Here is a 15,206-nt window from a genome sequence, read left to right on the forward strand (position 1 = left end):
ATGTGATGTTTAGCTTATTTTAATATGGTTTAATTAATTCTGTCACATGAGCATCACATTTACTTAAAACAAGTTTTTACTTCAGGTGCTTCAAAATGGTTTTTAGGAAACATTTCTATAATAAAAACTAGATTTAAACAGTGACCTCGCTTTTAAAAAGACTCTTTAGATTTGACAAAGGTTTGGTTTGTGAAATGTCCCTGCTGCCATCTTGTGGTATTTGTTTGGATGAGACAATAAAATCTTTGGCCACTGAGCAACAAGAGCATGTCGACCACAGATTATTATTATTATTACATGTGTAACAGAAGAAAAAGAAAAGAAAATTAATTATCTTTGTGTAGGAATATTTTTAAACAGCTAAATAAATAAAAAGGTTTTAACAATTTGGCCAAACAAGATATTAAATATAAGAAAATAATAAATACAATAAATAAAATATATTTAATTAAAAAAACACAATAATACATAATCTTTATTGAGGATTAAAATGCTTCTCAGATTGAAAAAAAAAATTGTAAACATTTAAATATAAATTTGAAGAAAGATATTTTAAAAAATTTAAAAAGAGTTAAAAAGAAAGTATTTTCTTTTCTTTTGTCCTTGACAAACACTTTGTGGTGTTTCCAAACATCAAAGTTCATGCTCAATAATCCAGGTTAAAAAAAATCCAACAAAGTTAAGTCAGGTCCTCTGGACGGTTTCTTTTTTTTGTCCTTCATCCAAAGTTTGCTGTGGCTCCTCGGACTGATGAAGTCCTTTGGATGAATGACGAAACATCTCAACAAAAAAAGAAATGATCCAGATGAGCTTTGTTGGGCTTTGTGGTGTAATTTATCTATAAATAAATGATGAATGAAAGGTGAGGATTTGTTTTTTACTGTTTATGGAGTGAATAAGGACGAACACGCCGTTGGACAAGAAAAACAAACAAATAAATAAATTGAGGAACTGACACTAAGCCCCTTTTCACAGCAGCAAGAAGGGACATTACCAAGGTTTGACATCATCAGGGCATCATACGACCATAATATATTTGGGGGGAGTAGTGGCGCAGAGGTTACAGAAGGTAGACCTGTGATCGGAACGTCATCGGTTCAACTCCCTGGACTGACAGCATCAAAATGTGGGTCGGAAAGGTGACGCACCCACACCTGCTTCCACCCTCATTTGCCCCACTCTGGGCCCTTGAGCAAGGCCCTTAACCCCCACCATCTGCTGCTGCAGGCACCCATAGCAGCTCTCTGCTCCACACAGAGGGCTGTGGTAGCTCGGTGGTCTGTGGTTGTGTCAGGAAGGACATCCGGTGTAAAAACAATTGCCAAGTCTTTGTGCGAGTTAGTTTGCCGCGGTGAACCTTGAGGAAGGGAGCAGCCGAAAGAAGATCACCCATGGTCCATCACACTGATCTTCATGTCCTTCACTCACACGTGTGGAGGAGCTGATATCCAAAACATTACATCATACAAACCCACTAATCAAAAGTGTAACATTTTAGATATCTGTGTCATAGCTCAGTTTTACTTGCTCCGGGTTATTAAACCGGTCCTCTTCAGGATAATTTTATATCCTCAGAATAATAGCTGGATTATATTTCAGATCATTAAAAACCTCCTGCCAAGCCTTCAGGTCTGAGAAATTTAATACAAAATAACAAACTGCAGTTTTTTTTTTCCTAACAGTTGATTTGCTTACTTTTGCTTCTTATTTGAAATAGATTTCAGTCCATTTTCTCATTTTATGAATTGGATTTTTATTGTATTTTTTTTTTTTATTTGAATACAGAATATTTTAAGTGATACAGGTTTTTTTAGAGCAAGGGTGGGCAGTCTTGGGCCAAATTAATTATTTAAAGCAATTGAAGCATTTGTGGTTAAACCGTTTAAAAGCAAAAGGCATTAGAAAATAAGTATTTAATTTAGATTTAAATACGGTAAGAACAGGCTCAAGTGGGAGCTCCTCAGGGAATTTGTTCCACATGTGAGGGGCGTAAAAAGTAAATGCAGCTTCATCACGTTCGGTAAGAAACTGATAACCAGTGAAGTCAATGACTCTGACCGCTGCATTCTGGACCAGCTGGAGTTGTCGAATTTTATTTTATTGTATTTTTTGATTAATTAACTTTTGGAGTCAAGCTCATTGAAAATGTCTCTTTTAGCTAATCAACCCTACCAATACAAAAATGGCTCTAGTTCAGGGGTCTACAACCTGTGGCTCTGGGGCCACATGTGGCTCTTTAGTCTCCCATCTGTGGCCCTTTGAAGCTTTGACCAAAACTAACATGACACTGTATTTATTTATTTTTTTCTTTATACCCACAATAGAAAATGTGCGTTTTAGCTTTTTGTTTTTGTTTGTTTTTTGATAATTTTCTGTAAATTTGTGAAAGATACTACTAATACAAGGAGAGAAACGTTTAGCTGCTTCGTTTACCCAACCTACAGGCTTACATCTTTCTCTAAAAAAATTAATTAAATTTAAAACAATCAATAACTTGTCCATCAAAATGCCTATTTTTTCTGTACACTTTAAATTGGTTTTATTACTTCAATGTATACTTCATTTTAAGTCAGAAAAAAAGACTCACATAGCCTGCAGAGACTCAGTATAAACTATTTTTTCCTACTTTTGTTTTTTTCTTTACCATAAAAACTAAAAATATCAATAAATTTAAAAACTCATTATATATTTTGAGTTTTATAATGTCACCCCAACTGGCCAGAAAAGCCCTCCCACAACGACCTGTAAGTGGCCCATGGGCCGCCAGTTGATACGCAGGTTTTGCGTCTCCAGACACTTCGTATTTATAGTGAAGTGGCAGAAATGGCTCTTTCAATCTAAAAGGTTGCAGACCCCTGCTAGCTGATTGGACACAGCTGAAGTTCGGTGTATTAGAAGCTGAAAGTCACCTGGCACACCTGCAGGTGCAGCGTGCTAAAAGAATTTGTGAGACCTCACAATAGGATCTCACATTCATTGTTTTAACATTTGAATAAAAAAATGCTACAACTCTGTCATTTCTCATCATAGAGAGTTGGTCTTAGTTTAAAACTTTGGCATGAAAATCAGCGAGACTTCAAGAAAAGCTCGGCCTTGGATTTTATGCTTTGTTTTAATGGTTTAGGACAGGTTGTGCAAGCCCAACATTGAAACAAACTGAATCAACGGACATGCTCACAAGTAAAATCAGACTAAACTTGATTGTTTTTGAGACTGTATGAGGAAGTTCAGTCAAAACAATGCATGGTTAAAAAAAGAGCTGACTCAATGACCTGTGTCACCTTCCTACTGTAAAGCAAATCCGACTACCGTCATACCGACGCCTCGAGGACAGCGTGACTTTGACAGCATGCAAAAAACATTGACAAACTAATAATCTTATTGTCAAGCAAATTTTAAACACAGAAGTAAGTTTCATGACAGTGTAGAAGGTAATGTAGTAAAACAGGTAGTGTTGTCATGAGTAAAAACCAGTAAAGCAGGCTAATAAATCTGACTTTGCCAGTTTCTAGCCAAGAGAACAAACTTGTATCTTACTTTTTGTTACATAAAAAACTTCCATTTTAAAAGAGCAAGTCTATTTTTGAGATCAGAAAGCGTTTATTCTGTTTCATGCAACTCTAGCTATTTTAAATACCTAAGCACACAAAAAAAAATTCACCTTTGACACTGCACACCTTCATTGGCTGGCTAATTATATCGAAACTATTCAGTATGAATTGTATGGCCTGCAGGCCTGTATAATGTCGAATGAAACGATGTCTACAAGAAGACAAAAGTTTGCAATTTGGTGGCAAGAAAAAGGTCATGTTTATGCTTGACTTTCCCAGACATCTGTGGAAATTTGTCATGAAACTAAATGAATCGATCCTTACCCACATGTATCAACTAAACCCAGACGAGGCATTCAGGGACAATGTTCCCTTCTGCTGTAGTTTTATAATTAAGTCCCTTGTTTAGTGATTTATGATTTCATGTCGATTTTTTGACCACAGCAGGTACAGATGTTCAGGAGTCATCAAAGCATAGCTGTGTGGGAATATGAAATTTTATATATATATATATAAACTTTTGCATTTCTAGAATGTCCAGGTGAAACTTTAAAAAAGCACTTTGCTATTAAAAAAAAAAAAAAAAGCTGTCATGTGCAACAGTCTCTTGGAATGGCCTCAGCACATCTGTACATGTTTGCATTCCACAAACCCAAAAAAAAAAATCCCTGCCAAAGCTGAAACCAGATTGCTGCAACGTTTAATTAGAGATTCAGGAACAAGAAAACAGCAGATAATAACTAAGAAATAGCCTCCAGTCGTACAAAACATAATTTAACTGTATTCCGGTACAATGATAATAAAGCTTATTATGATTCTGATTCTGAAAGCAAGCCAGGCTGCTCCGGGCCATCAGCACCAGCGATCACTGTGATTATATTTCAGCAAACGTTATGGCCACGTAGCTGTTTTTGACAACCAATGTTAAATAATATCTAAGATATAAACAAAAGCAATTATACTGACCGATTTTTCTCGTTTTATGAAGTACGGGATTAGGCAACCAGTGCTGTAATGTAACAAAGTAGAAATACTTTGTTGCTGTACTTAAGCAGAATTTTGACATATTTTTACTTTACTTCGTTATTTACATTTCTAGCGACTTTTACTTTTACTTCACAACATTTCCTTAATAAAATGTGTACTTTTACTTCAATACATTTCCCTTAACCATCTTAGTTACTAGTTAATACAATTTAAAATGAGAAGAAATCTGATTGGGCAATGCCTGTTTGTTCTCTGTGACTTCATGCGGCCACTTGTCTCTCCCTCATTGACACTATCAATCACAAACCTGGCCCCTCCCCCTGCCGCTCACCTGAAAACTGCAGCTCCGGCTGTGAACAAGCTACTTTGTAGATGCACGTGCAGATATCAATCGTTACAATAGGTCTTTGTTGACTCGCAGTGGAGCCACATTCCTAATAGGTGTGAAAATGACAGTAGCTGCTAAAAAGGAGAAGTTTGGTGTTCTCCAGGAGATGAACTGTTTCAAGATTATTATATATCCTATTATATTATCCTATAATATACAGTATCCTATATTATTCATTAGTCAGAAACAAGCCATAACCAAACAGAACCTAGCTCAGTAAACCAGCCAACTACACAACAATGTGGACTTTCTAACAGCTTTGTTAATAAAGGGTAATAAAGACTGAATGAATATACTTTTATTAGAATCAGAATGCGTTTATTGTCATTATACGCAAATACAATGAGTTTGCTTTTAAAAAAGTCTGATTCTCTCAATCTTTCATTGTTCAGTTCAAACGTTCCAAGTTTTTGTCACTGGATATTGCACCCAATAAATGTTGTTTTGGAAATTCTAACCATTTACTTTTACTTAATACTCTTATTTTAAGTACATTTTAGAAGAGAAGTTTACTTTTGATACTTAAGTACATTAGATGTCCAATACGTTAAGACTTTTACTTGAGTAATAAATTTAAAGGAGACTTTAACTTTTACCAAAGTAATTTTATGGTAAGATACTTGTACTTTCACTGAAGTATGACTTTGAGGTACTTTATACAACACTGAAGGCAACCTATGTTAAGTCACATTTATTTCTACTACTAAAACTAATTTAGTTATTGATTCAGTCCAAAACAAGTGTTATCAAAATGTCTCATGAACAAGAGAATGGATTTTAATGAAACCTTAAAAATTGGATGAACTTTGAAAAACAATTAGCTTTGAAAGTTAATCCAATTCAAGGTGGCTGCCACAGCAAAGCACACTCGATCAATTTTACAGATACTGAGCTGATACTGGGTATGAGAGTAGCTGAGTCTCACAAGCTATATGCTTTTGTTTGTTTATTTGTTTGTTTTTGTGTTTAGATTGCCATTAGTCATTAATCCATTCGACCTTTATTTATGCAGGTTAATTCCATTGAGCCTCGAGGACTCATTTACCTGATTTCAGTGGTCTAGTCTACATTTCTGTACTCAGTATACTGTGCTTGGAAACCAAAGTACACTGGTTAGTACAATGTAATCGTTAATTTATTTTGATTTTTAAGCGTATTGAACATTTCCAAATTTCTCTGATGCTTATATTTGAATTAATGCACAACAAACTTTGTACAACTGTTGGCTTTGTATTAAAAACGTTAGAATTTATAAAACAGTGTCAAAGCAAAGCGCTGCATACCGATAGATTGTTATGGAAGCGTTTTAACCGTTTAACATGTGACACGTGCCTAATGATATGTCATGTATTATCTGGCACTTTTAAGTGGGTATGCTGAAATTCTTACGCTTTTCTAGTGGGTATACTCCGTATGCCCGAGTATCACGTACCACTGCCTGATTTCAACAAAGAATGATGACAGCGATGGACAACAGCGACAACAATAGACTATTATAAAAGAGACGTACAGATTTTTGAGATGGCAAATTAAAATCATTAAAATCAAACAAAAATCACTTCCGGCGAGCTGATGGACGGCAGCTCCCTCCGGCTTCTCTGCAGTCTTTTATCATCAAACTGACCCGTTTTTTCGAACCGGACTAAAGTTGGTCCTCCTTCCAACCGAATTCGGTGTTCAGTGACTCAGAGAGCCAGACGGGACCGTCCAAAAATATATTTTGGTCGAGGACCGGCCCCCCACACCCCACCGGTCACTCTGAGCGCACCCTGCCGGCCAGGTGACCCCTCGAGCTGGGGAGAAGGTCCGGTGTTTTTTTCTCTCCCTCTCTGGACGTCAACAAACTTCTCATCTGGACCTTTGGGATTCTATCTGGTTCCGACAAAAATCGCCGGGTGGTATTTCGCTGGTTTTCTGCTGGACTGGCCCTCGTGGTGTCTTCATAGGTGTGGGGGAAGTGTACCTGTGACCCTCGAACTGGACCAGAACCGAACCGAGTTGGCTGTGGGGGACTTTGTCTTTAACGGAGCCGGTCTCAGCTTCAGTGAGCAGCCCGTTACTTTTAACGAAGGACTGTCCACCTCTGTAGAGTCGCTGTGTTCACCTGGAGGAGAAGCTCCGGTGCATTGAAGCGCCGCCGGACCGGGCCGCTGGACCGGGCCGCTGGACCGGAGCAGAACCAGGCCAGGGACAACTTCAGCCTCTTCGTCTCTCATGCTGTGGAGCGCCGGAGCCGGACTGGAGCAGAACCGGACCGGACCAGTGTCGACTTCAGCCTCTCCGGTCAGTCTCGTTTTTCACCGGGGGTGTCTCTCGTGCTGTCGGGTGTGGAGGTGACGTGCAGAGAAGCAGAGGAGCAGGGCTGCGTGGTGCTCGAGAGAAGTTTGGAGTTTGTATCGGAGTTGCTGCAGGCCTCCATCCAAACTCACCTGGATAATAATTAATTTTATTCCGGATCACGCTGTTGGCCCCTGTTGACCTGAAACGAGCTAGGATCATGCCTTTCACTTCAGGAGGATTTTCTGGTAGCTCGCTCTGTTATTTGCTGCGAATTATCTGTTTCTGTTTCGGCCTGTTGATTCTGGACCCAGCTTGTTTCCCATGGGAGCATCCATCCATCCATCTTCACTGGGGGGCCGGAGCCCCCCTCAGCCCAACTCAAACTGCAGTTGGGCCACCTCGTCGGGTTTGTTTGCCCATTTGAACTGTGACGTTTTATGGTCTGAAACTTTTCTGCATCATTCATATTACTGTCACTATTTTCATTTCAATTCATAACTTTTATGGACAGAATTTCTAGGTGCAGCCAAGGTGTTGAGGGGATCCGTTTTGGTGGCCTTAGGATTGCGTCTCTGCTTTTTTCAGATGATGTGGTCCTATTGGCTTCATCAGATCGTGATCTACAGCTTTCGCTGGAGTGGTTCGCAGCCGAATGCGACACGGCCGGGATGAAGATCAGTTCCTCCAAATCCGAGGCCATGGTCTTGAGCCGGAAAAGGGTAGAGTGACCTCTCTGGGTCAGGGAGGAGGTCCTACCCCAAGTGGAGGAGTTCAAGTATCTTGGGGTGTTGTTCACGAATGAGGGAAAAATGGAGCGTGAGATCGATAGGCGGATAGGTGCAGCATCTGCAGTGAAGCGGGCGCTGTACAGGTCTGTCATGGTGAAGAGAGAGCTGAGTCAAAAGGCGAAGCTCTCAATTTACCGATAGATCTACGTTCCTACCCTCATCTATGGTCACGAGCTTTGGGTTGTGACCGAAAGAACGAGATCTCGGATACAAGCGGCCAAAATGAGTTTTCTCCGCAGGGTGTCTGGGCTCTCCGTTAGAGATAGGGTGAGAAGCTCGATCATCCGGGAGAGACTCAGAGTAGAGCCGCTGCTTCTCCACGTCGAGAGGAGCCAGTTGAGGTGGCTTGGGCATCTGGTTAGGATGCCTCCTGGACGCCTCCCTGGTGAGGTGTTCCGGACACGTCCCACCGGGAGGAGACCCAGAGGAAGACCCAGGACACGATGGAGGGACTATGTTTGTGAGGACTATGAGGTCAATAAACTGTTAAAAAATGCTGTCTATCATGGTGCACTAAGATTCATAACTGGCTGTGATTATCGTACCCACCACTGCACCCTGTATTCACTGGTTAACTGGACAACATTAACTTCACGCAGACTCTCTCACTGGTACATTTTCATCTTTAAATCACTTCTTGGTCTGCTGCCTTCATACATCTCCTCCTACATGTCTCTGCGTGAGTGCAGCTACAGCGTGCGCTCTCAGGACATTATTACCTGCAGTGTTCCCTCAATGAGGACTGAACTAGGCAAAAGGGCCTTCTCCTACTCCACTCCTGTTTCCTGAAATATCTTACAAAAAGATTTGAAGCTCTCGACCTTGACCTCTCTAAGTGTCTTTAAGAACCTGTTGGCCTCCTGGCAGGGACCAACGCAGTTCCTGTTTTTAGTTTTCTACATTCGCCTTAGAATCTAGCTGTTTTTTGTTACCTTTTTCTTTTAGCCATCCTATTTGTAAAAAAAAAAAAAACCTGCAGTATGACTTTTTATAATTGTTTATTGTTGTTGCTGTTGTCCATTGTTGTCATCTTTCTTTGTTGAAATCAGGTCTCTCTTGTAAATGAGTCCTCGAGGCTCAATGGGATTACCAGTCTAAATAAAGGATGAAAAAAATAAGATGGCAATTAAAAATAAATTAAAATTAAATTAAAATTTACAAGAGAGACCTGATTATAGGCATTAAATCGTTAAAACTTGTGTGTGAGCTTTTTAAACCTGTTTCCCACTGCGCTGTAATTAGGATCAATACATCTGTGCATGTTTGTTTGTTGTTTAGCGACAAAGATGTTTACCTGAAGGCTTCACCTTCTGCTCACTGAAACCTTAGAAACACGGGTACACACGGGAACCCTTTTCTTGTCTTCTCGGGCTTTCTTCTACAGCCCTGTGAACACGCCAACACTCACAAATCAAATCTGATGTCAAAATACTTCTCGTACTGACTCTTGTATTTTTAAATGAATAAACATTACCTTGAACAGTGACATTCTTGTGTTCAAACTTTATCTATCCGTGACGCGCACGTCCCGCTCTGACGTACTGGGCAGCCTGACAGACTAAACTCAGGGCTCAGGCTGCCCTCATGCTGACGGGCATTATTTCCGATATGTGAGCAGCGGGTTTCTCGTCGTCAGTCAGACCAGAAGCGCTCCAACCACCAACATGATTCGGTAAGTTTTACACTTAAAATACATTTTAATGAATGTATTTTCAACTCCTGATAACCAAACAGAGAGTAGCCCGGATAAGAACATTTAAACCCAGTTTTTGTTTATTGTTGGGCACGTCATCTCTAAAAAAGCGGAAATACTCGGAACACTTCTTAAATTGCGGTTATTCAGCTTGTATTTTACTCTAATTAACAAATACATGTGTTGATATCTAGTTTGCTTTAGTCTTAATATACAAATAAAATAAAAACAGAACAATGAAACAAATAAAAATGCTTTTTGTCTCTGTATGAAATCGGGTTTTCAGTTCCGGAGTATTTTTAAAGCAGACATCCTCTTTTTGTTTGTATATATATATATATATATATATATATATATATATATATATATAAATTCACATGTTTGTTTTGTACCTTGGCCCACAATAAATCATTGAATAGTGTAGGAAAAGACAGGAATGTAAAGATAAGCCTTTGAGTTTTGATTAAATCTATGGATGATCATTAACTCTCATTTATTCAGTCACATATTTACATGCTGTAAGAAAAAATATAATAGACTGGTCTGCATATATCATTTAAACCCTACGGCACAATAAAGACTGTACAGCAAAACGTAATAAAGGTTGAAACTGAGAAATAGTGTAACAAATTGTGAGTTTAACTATGGCAGTAACACAGATTTTTAAAGAGAGACTGAAAAAAAAAGCATAAAGTGGCACTTTTTTTTTTGTTGTACTTGTTGGAAATTAAAACAAAGCGTTTCTGAGAGATGGTGATGAGAGGATGTGGATGCCAGCTCGCAGTTTGAACGTCAGTATCTGTAACGGTTGGGAGGGGCGTTAATGCGCATGACACATCTGTGATGACGAGATTTACTTCAGCAATTTGATGTGAAGCAAAAAATGCTGGCAACTAGTCAAGATTACTGTAAAAAAAAGTGTTACAGTATACGCTTGAGTGAGAAAGAATCAAACTACATTCTCTTTGTCTTAGACAGTCTTAGTACGACAAAAAGAATGCCTTAAAGTAAGTGCCAGATCATTTTTTAACTTCTTTTCACGTCTTGGCAGAATTACTGCAACCAGAGAGATAAACAATTAAGCAAACAGTTGGTTTCCTGTTTCTTTAGCAGGTTTTCTATAAATAAAACTAATCTGCTGCGGTTATTCTGAAGAATGCTGCGAGGATCAAACGCAAACAAGAAATCAGGAAGAAATTAAGAAGACAGTAATAATTGTCAGGTTGATATTTTGTTAATCTAAATACCCCAAGGGGCAGCAAGGTGGTGCAACTGGTAGAGCTGCTGCCTCTCAGCGAGCAGGTTACCCTGGTCTGGGGCCTTTCAGGGTAGAGTTTGCATGTTCTCTCTGTGCATGCGTGGGTTTTCTCTGGGTACTCCAGTTTTCACACAGACCAAAAACATGCATGTTAGGCTGATTGGTAACTCTAAATTGTCCCAAGGTGTGAGTGAGAGAGTGAATGGTTGTTTGTTTCATTTGTCTCTGATGTGTCCCTGTGATGGACTTGTGACCTGTCCAGGGTGTACCCCATCTCTCACACAGTGATGGCTGGACATGGGCACCAGTGACCCCCGCGACCCAAAAAGGAAGAATCAATCAATCAATCAATCCAACTTTATTGGAGCGGGTAAAAGATAAAAGATGGATGGATGGATGGATAAATACCTCATTTTGTGTACTTTTGAAATAAAAATAGGCACATATGGACCACTTTAAATAATTATTTATTATCAGTGTGGCTTTTGGAACAGGATATTCAGGGCTGTAGCCTTGAAGGTTGTGGAAGATTTTGTGTCAGAATAAAGCTGCAGTGTTCTTGCGGTGGGTTGAAAACACCCGAGACAAAAGTGAGATGGGTTTGAAACAGCTATGAGACTTTCAGCCTCAGATTGTGTGCTATAGATGACATACGACACTAATGCAGACCACACTCAAAAGGCTAAAATACAAACGTAACTTTTAACAAATCTGAAAGAGGCGACTAGACAAAAAATACAAGAAAATGAGCAAGACAAAAAGCCTGGCAGGCCGTGAACACACCCAACAGAATAAACATGAAACCTGGGATTTTATCTGCGTAAAGGGAAGTAATGAGAAATGAAAATCTATTGTGGTAATCTGTAAACCGACACCTGATGAGCTGAGAGCAGACAGAGAAAAACACTGATTTTAAAAAGCACCGATGAAAATATGAGCAACAAACCCGACATAAACAACAGAATTACCAAAAAATAATTGCTAGAAAACCTATGTAATATCTGAGGACTTGACTTGACTTGTGCTAGTAAAAACAAACCATTTGCATGAAGCTATGCTTCACCAGACAAAGTGTTGATGCCAGTTTGTTTTAAGTTCATGTTTTACAATCAGCACTTCGGCACATCATTTTTTACTAAATAAGTGAACTAAAAGATTGAGTTTTAATCCGACCAATCCTTCAACAGCTAAATGTGCAGTAATAAGGACCCTGCATGTACAACTATATACAAATCTGTTTTCTTTATTGCAGGTTGTTCAGGAAAACAATCACCGTATCGCAAGCATTCGTACTGCTGGGAGCTCTCTCTATGGTCATTTACTTAAGTAAATACAATATTATTCATCCCAATATCCCCATTCTCCTAGTTTCTGATGTAAAAAATGACAGTCAAGTGATGCCTCTCACCACAGTCAGTTCTCACGGATCCACAAGTAAAGTCCAAGTCATGGAAAAATGTGATGCCAACATGTCTGTCACCAGTTTGACAGACTTTGCCTCTCTTCCCGATGCTATAAAAAATTTTCTCTTCTATCGTCACTGTCGTCATTACCCCATGTTGCTAGATCTCCCTGGCAAATGTGGAGGCATTAACCAATCCGAAGAAGTCTTCCTTCTGCTGGTTATTAAAAGCTCCCCCAACAATTACGACCGCCGAGAGGTGCTGCGCAAAACCTGGGCTAAAGAGAGGATGCACAACGGTGTGTGGATCCGAAGGATCTTCATCTTGGGATCGTCTGGTGATGGTTACGAAAAAATCAAACTCAACAAGCTTCTCCAGGCTGAGCAAGAGGAGTTCAACGACATCCTCCAGTGGGACTTTCATGACACTTTTCACAACCTCACCTTGAAGCAGACGCTCTTCCTGGGTTGGATGGAACGAAACTGTCCGAAGGTTCGCTTTCTGTTCAATGGTGATGATGATGTGTTTGCCAACACGGACAACATGGTTGAGTATCTCCAAAGCCTTGACAATAATGGAAGCAAACATCTCTTCACTGGTTACTTGTTCATAAATGAAATTGTTGTTCGATGGAAGGGAAGCAAGTACTTCATTCCAAATGTGATACAGGAGACAAAAACATATGCCCCTTACTGTGGAGGCGGGGGCTATCTACTCTCTGGCTACACGGCATTGGTGATATACAAAATGTCTCAGAGCATTACCATTCATCCCATTGATGACGCTTACATGGGCATGTGTTTGGCCAAAGCAGGACTTGAACCTTCTTTGCATGTCGGCGTAAAAACCCTTGGACTGAATATGCCTTCGAAAGGACAGGATGGACTTGAGCCTTGCTATCTGAGACAGCTGTTGCTCGTGCACAGATTCCTTCCATCTGAGATGTATTTAATGTGGAAACAAGTAAACGACCCACATTTGGACTGTAGACCTTCTACTAAACTCTAAAAGAATCAATTTGTCACTTCCATTTGGCAAAAGAGCTTGAGAACATAAAGTTGGAGTGACATGTTTTGTCTTCATAAGTTGTGGCATTATTTGTTTTGTGTAATATTGTCACTGAGACCATTTTTAAAGATGGTCATGTGCCATAGTGGCTTTTATGTAAGCGAAACAGGAAACTAGAAAGAGGTGCACAACATGCCGTACAGGGTCCTGGTTGGGGAAACGTCATAACATAGCACAGCACATAACTGAATAAATTATGTAGTTGTATTTTTGGTTGCAATTCATAATACAGACCAGTATGTTGTAAGTAACAGGTACAAACATGGTAGTATGTATCTGGAAAGTACCTTGTTTGTCACAGGCATGTATATTTATGTAGGCTGTAGTATTGCAACCACTTTTTATTTGTATGGTTTATGGTGTGGCATATTGTGTACATTCAGCTTGCTACCAAGTCAAGTAGCAAAACGACTTGATATCTGCTGAGAATCAAAAAAAAAAAAAGAAGATGGACAAGATGGGACACAAGGAGCTGTGTCTGTATCCTCAACAAAACCATCAGAGAGTGAAAAACCTCACGGTTGTTTGTGAAAAGCAAACGGGAATCCAATAAAGTGTACAGGCTGGTTTTCCTAGCCCAGCAGTTGATTTATTTTTATTTATTTTTATTTTTTTGTTTAGTTTTTTTACAAACTTAACTTATTATGGCCTATATTCGTTAGGATGATTTGAGCTGTATTGTCCCAGTTGTTTCCAACATGAACACCAACATGTTCTTGTGAAAGGGCACAAACGCTGTTGAGTTTAAATGTGTATCGTTACTTGACCAGGAAAAACAAAAGCAGTGCAGTCCTTTGAGTACAAGAACATTGTATTTTGAAGGTTAGTATCTAATCAGTTGTTTGTTTATATTTGAATACTTAACTTTATAAAAGTACATTCAATTTAAAAAAACAAAACAAAAGTTAAGCTGTGATACGCTGTGAAAACATAAAAGCTACCATGATGGAGTGGCAGACTGGCCAGAGCTCCCTCGTTGGGACACAGAACAAGTTCGAGGAGGTACAACAAAATGAAAGAGTGGATGGCTCAGAATGACCGCCCCTCCAAAGAGATGAAGTTAAACAAATACTGCATCTCATTTTCTTTACTGGTTGTACAGTGTAAATGTACGTTAATGGACTAAATAAATAAACTAAATCCTTTGAAAGTTGATTTATTTGGGACAATTGGATTTTATTTTTGTGATGTGTGTACAAAATTGTTGTCATTTTTTGTAGTTTCAAGTATTCTCCAACTGTTATTTTTTTAAAACATGAGCCTATTTGGCTTCATATGGGGGGGGAAAAAAAAGGTGACATCAATAGATTTGGGAATTTCTTTGCTTTTTCCATATGAGCTATTTATATGCCATGGTCCATACGTTACCTTTTCAGCTGCCTTTCTGAAAACCAGCTAGGTATTTTTATGTAAGAAAATATGAAGATATATATTGTTAATAGCGATTAAAGTCGAAGTAGATATCTTATTTGCACCTGGTTGGAATATGGAGGAGGTATGTCTGTGTGAAGCCCACTTCTCATTAGTACAGGTCAAACTACACAAACATTTTGCCTTATTGAAAGTATGCAGAATGCAGCAAAAGAGTTAAAAATGCTAACGGGCAGTATATCACTAGAAAAACCCATCCCTTTTTGGCCAGCACACTAATAAACCAAGACAGCCAGGAATGTCTACAAGAAAAACAAGTCACTGCGCTTCTACTGAAACTCCACAGATCTTAGGGTTTCCTCGTAAATGGCAGCCACTCCCATAATAACTTCACCTGAGTGTGTTTCTTAGAATGAACA

General features: G+C 39.2%; 1 protein-coding gene across 1 annotated transcript; it reads left to right on the plus strand.

The window, feature by feature from the left end:
• The first annotated feature begins 9,589 nt into the window (after nucleotides 1-9,589).
• LOC119407676 (N-acetyllactosaminide beta-1,3-N-acetylglucosaminyltransferase 3-like) lies at nucleotides 9,590-14,301 on the plus strand. Its single transcript, XM_037674495.1, has 2 exons — nucleotides 9,590-9,666; nucleotides 12,198-14,301. Exons 1-2 carry the CDS (start codon nucleotides 9,659-9,661, stop codon nucleotides 13,354-13,356), a joined length of 1,167 nt encoding a protein of 388 aa, XP_037530423.1. The 5' UTR covers nucleotides 9,590-9,658; the 3' UTR covers nucleotides 13,357-14,301.
• The last annotated feature ends 905 nt before the right edge of the window (nucleotides 14,302-15,206 follow it).

This window comes from Nematolebias whitei, chromosome 3 (genome assembly GCF_014905685.2).
Source record: "Nematolebias whitei isolate Nwh7 chromosome 3, NemWhi1, whole genome shotgun sequence".
Classification (NCBI taxonomy): domain Eukaryota; kingdom Metazoa; phylum Chordata; class Actinopteri; order Cyprinodontiformes; family Rivulidae; genus Nematolebias; species Nematolebias whitei.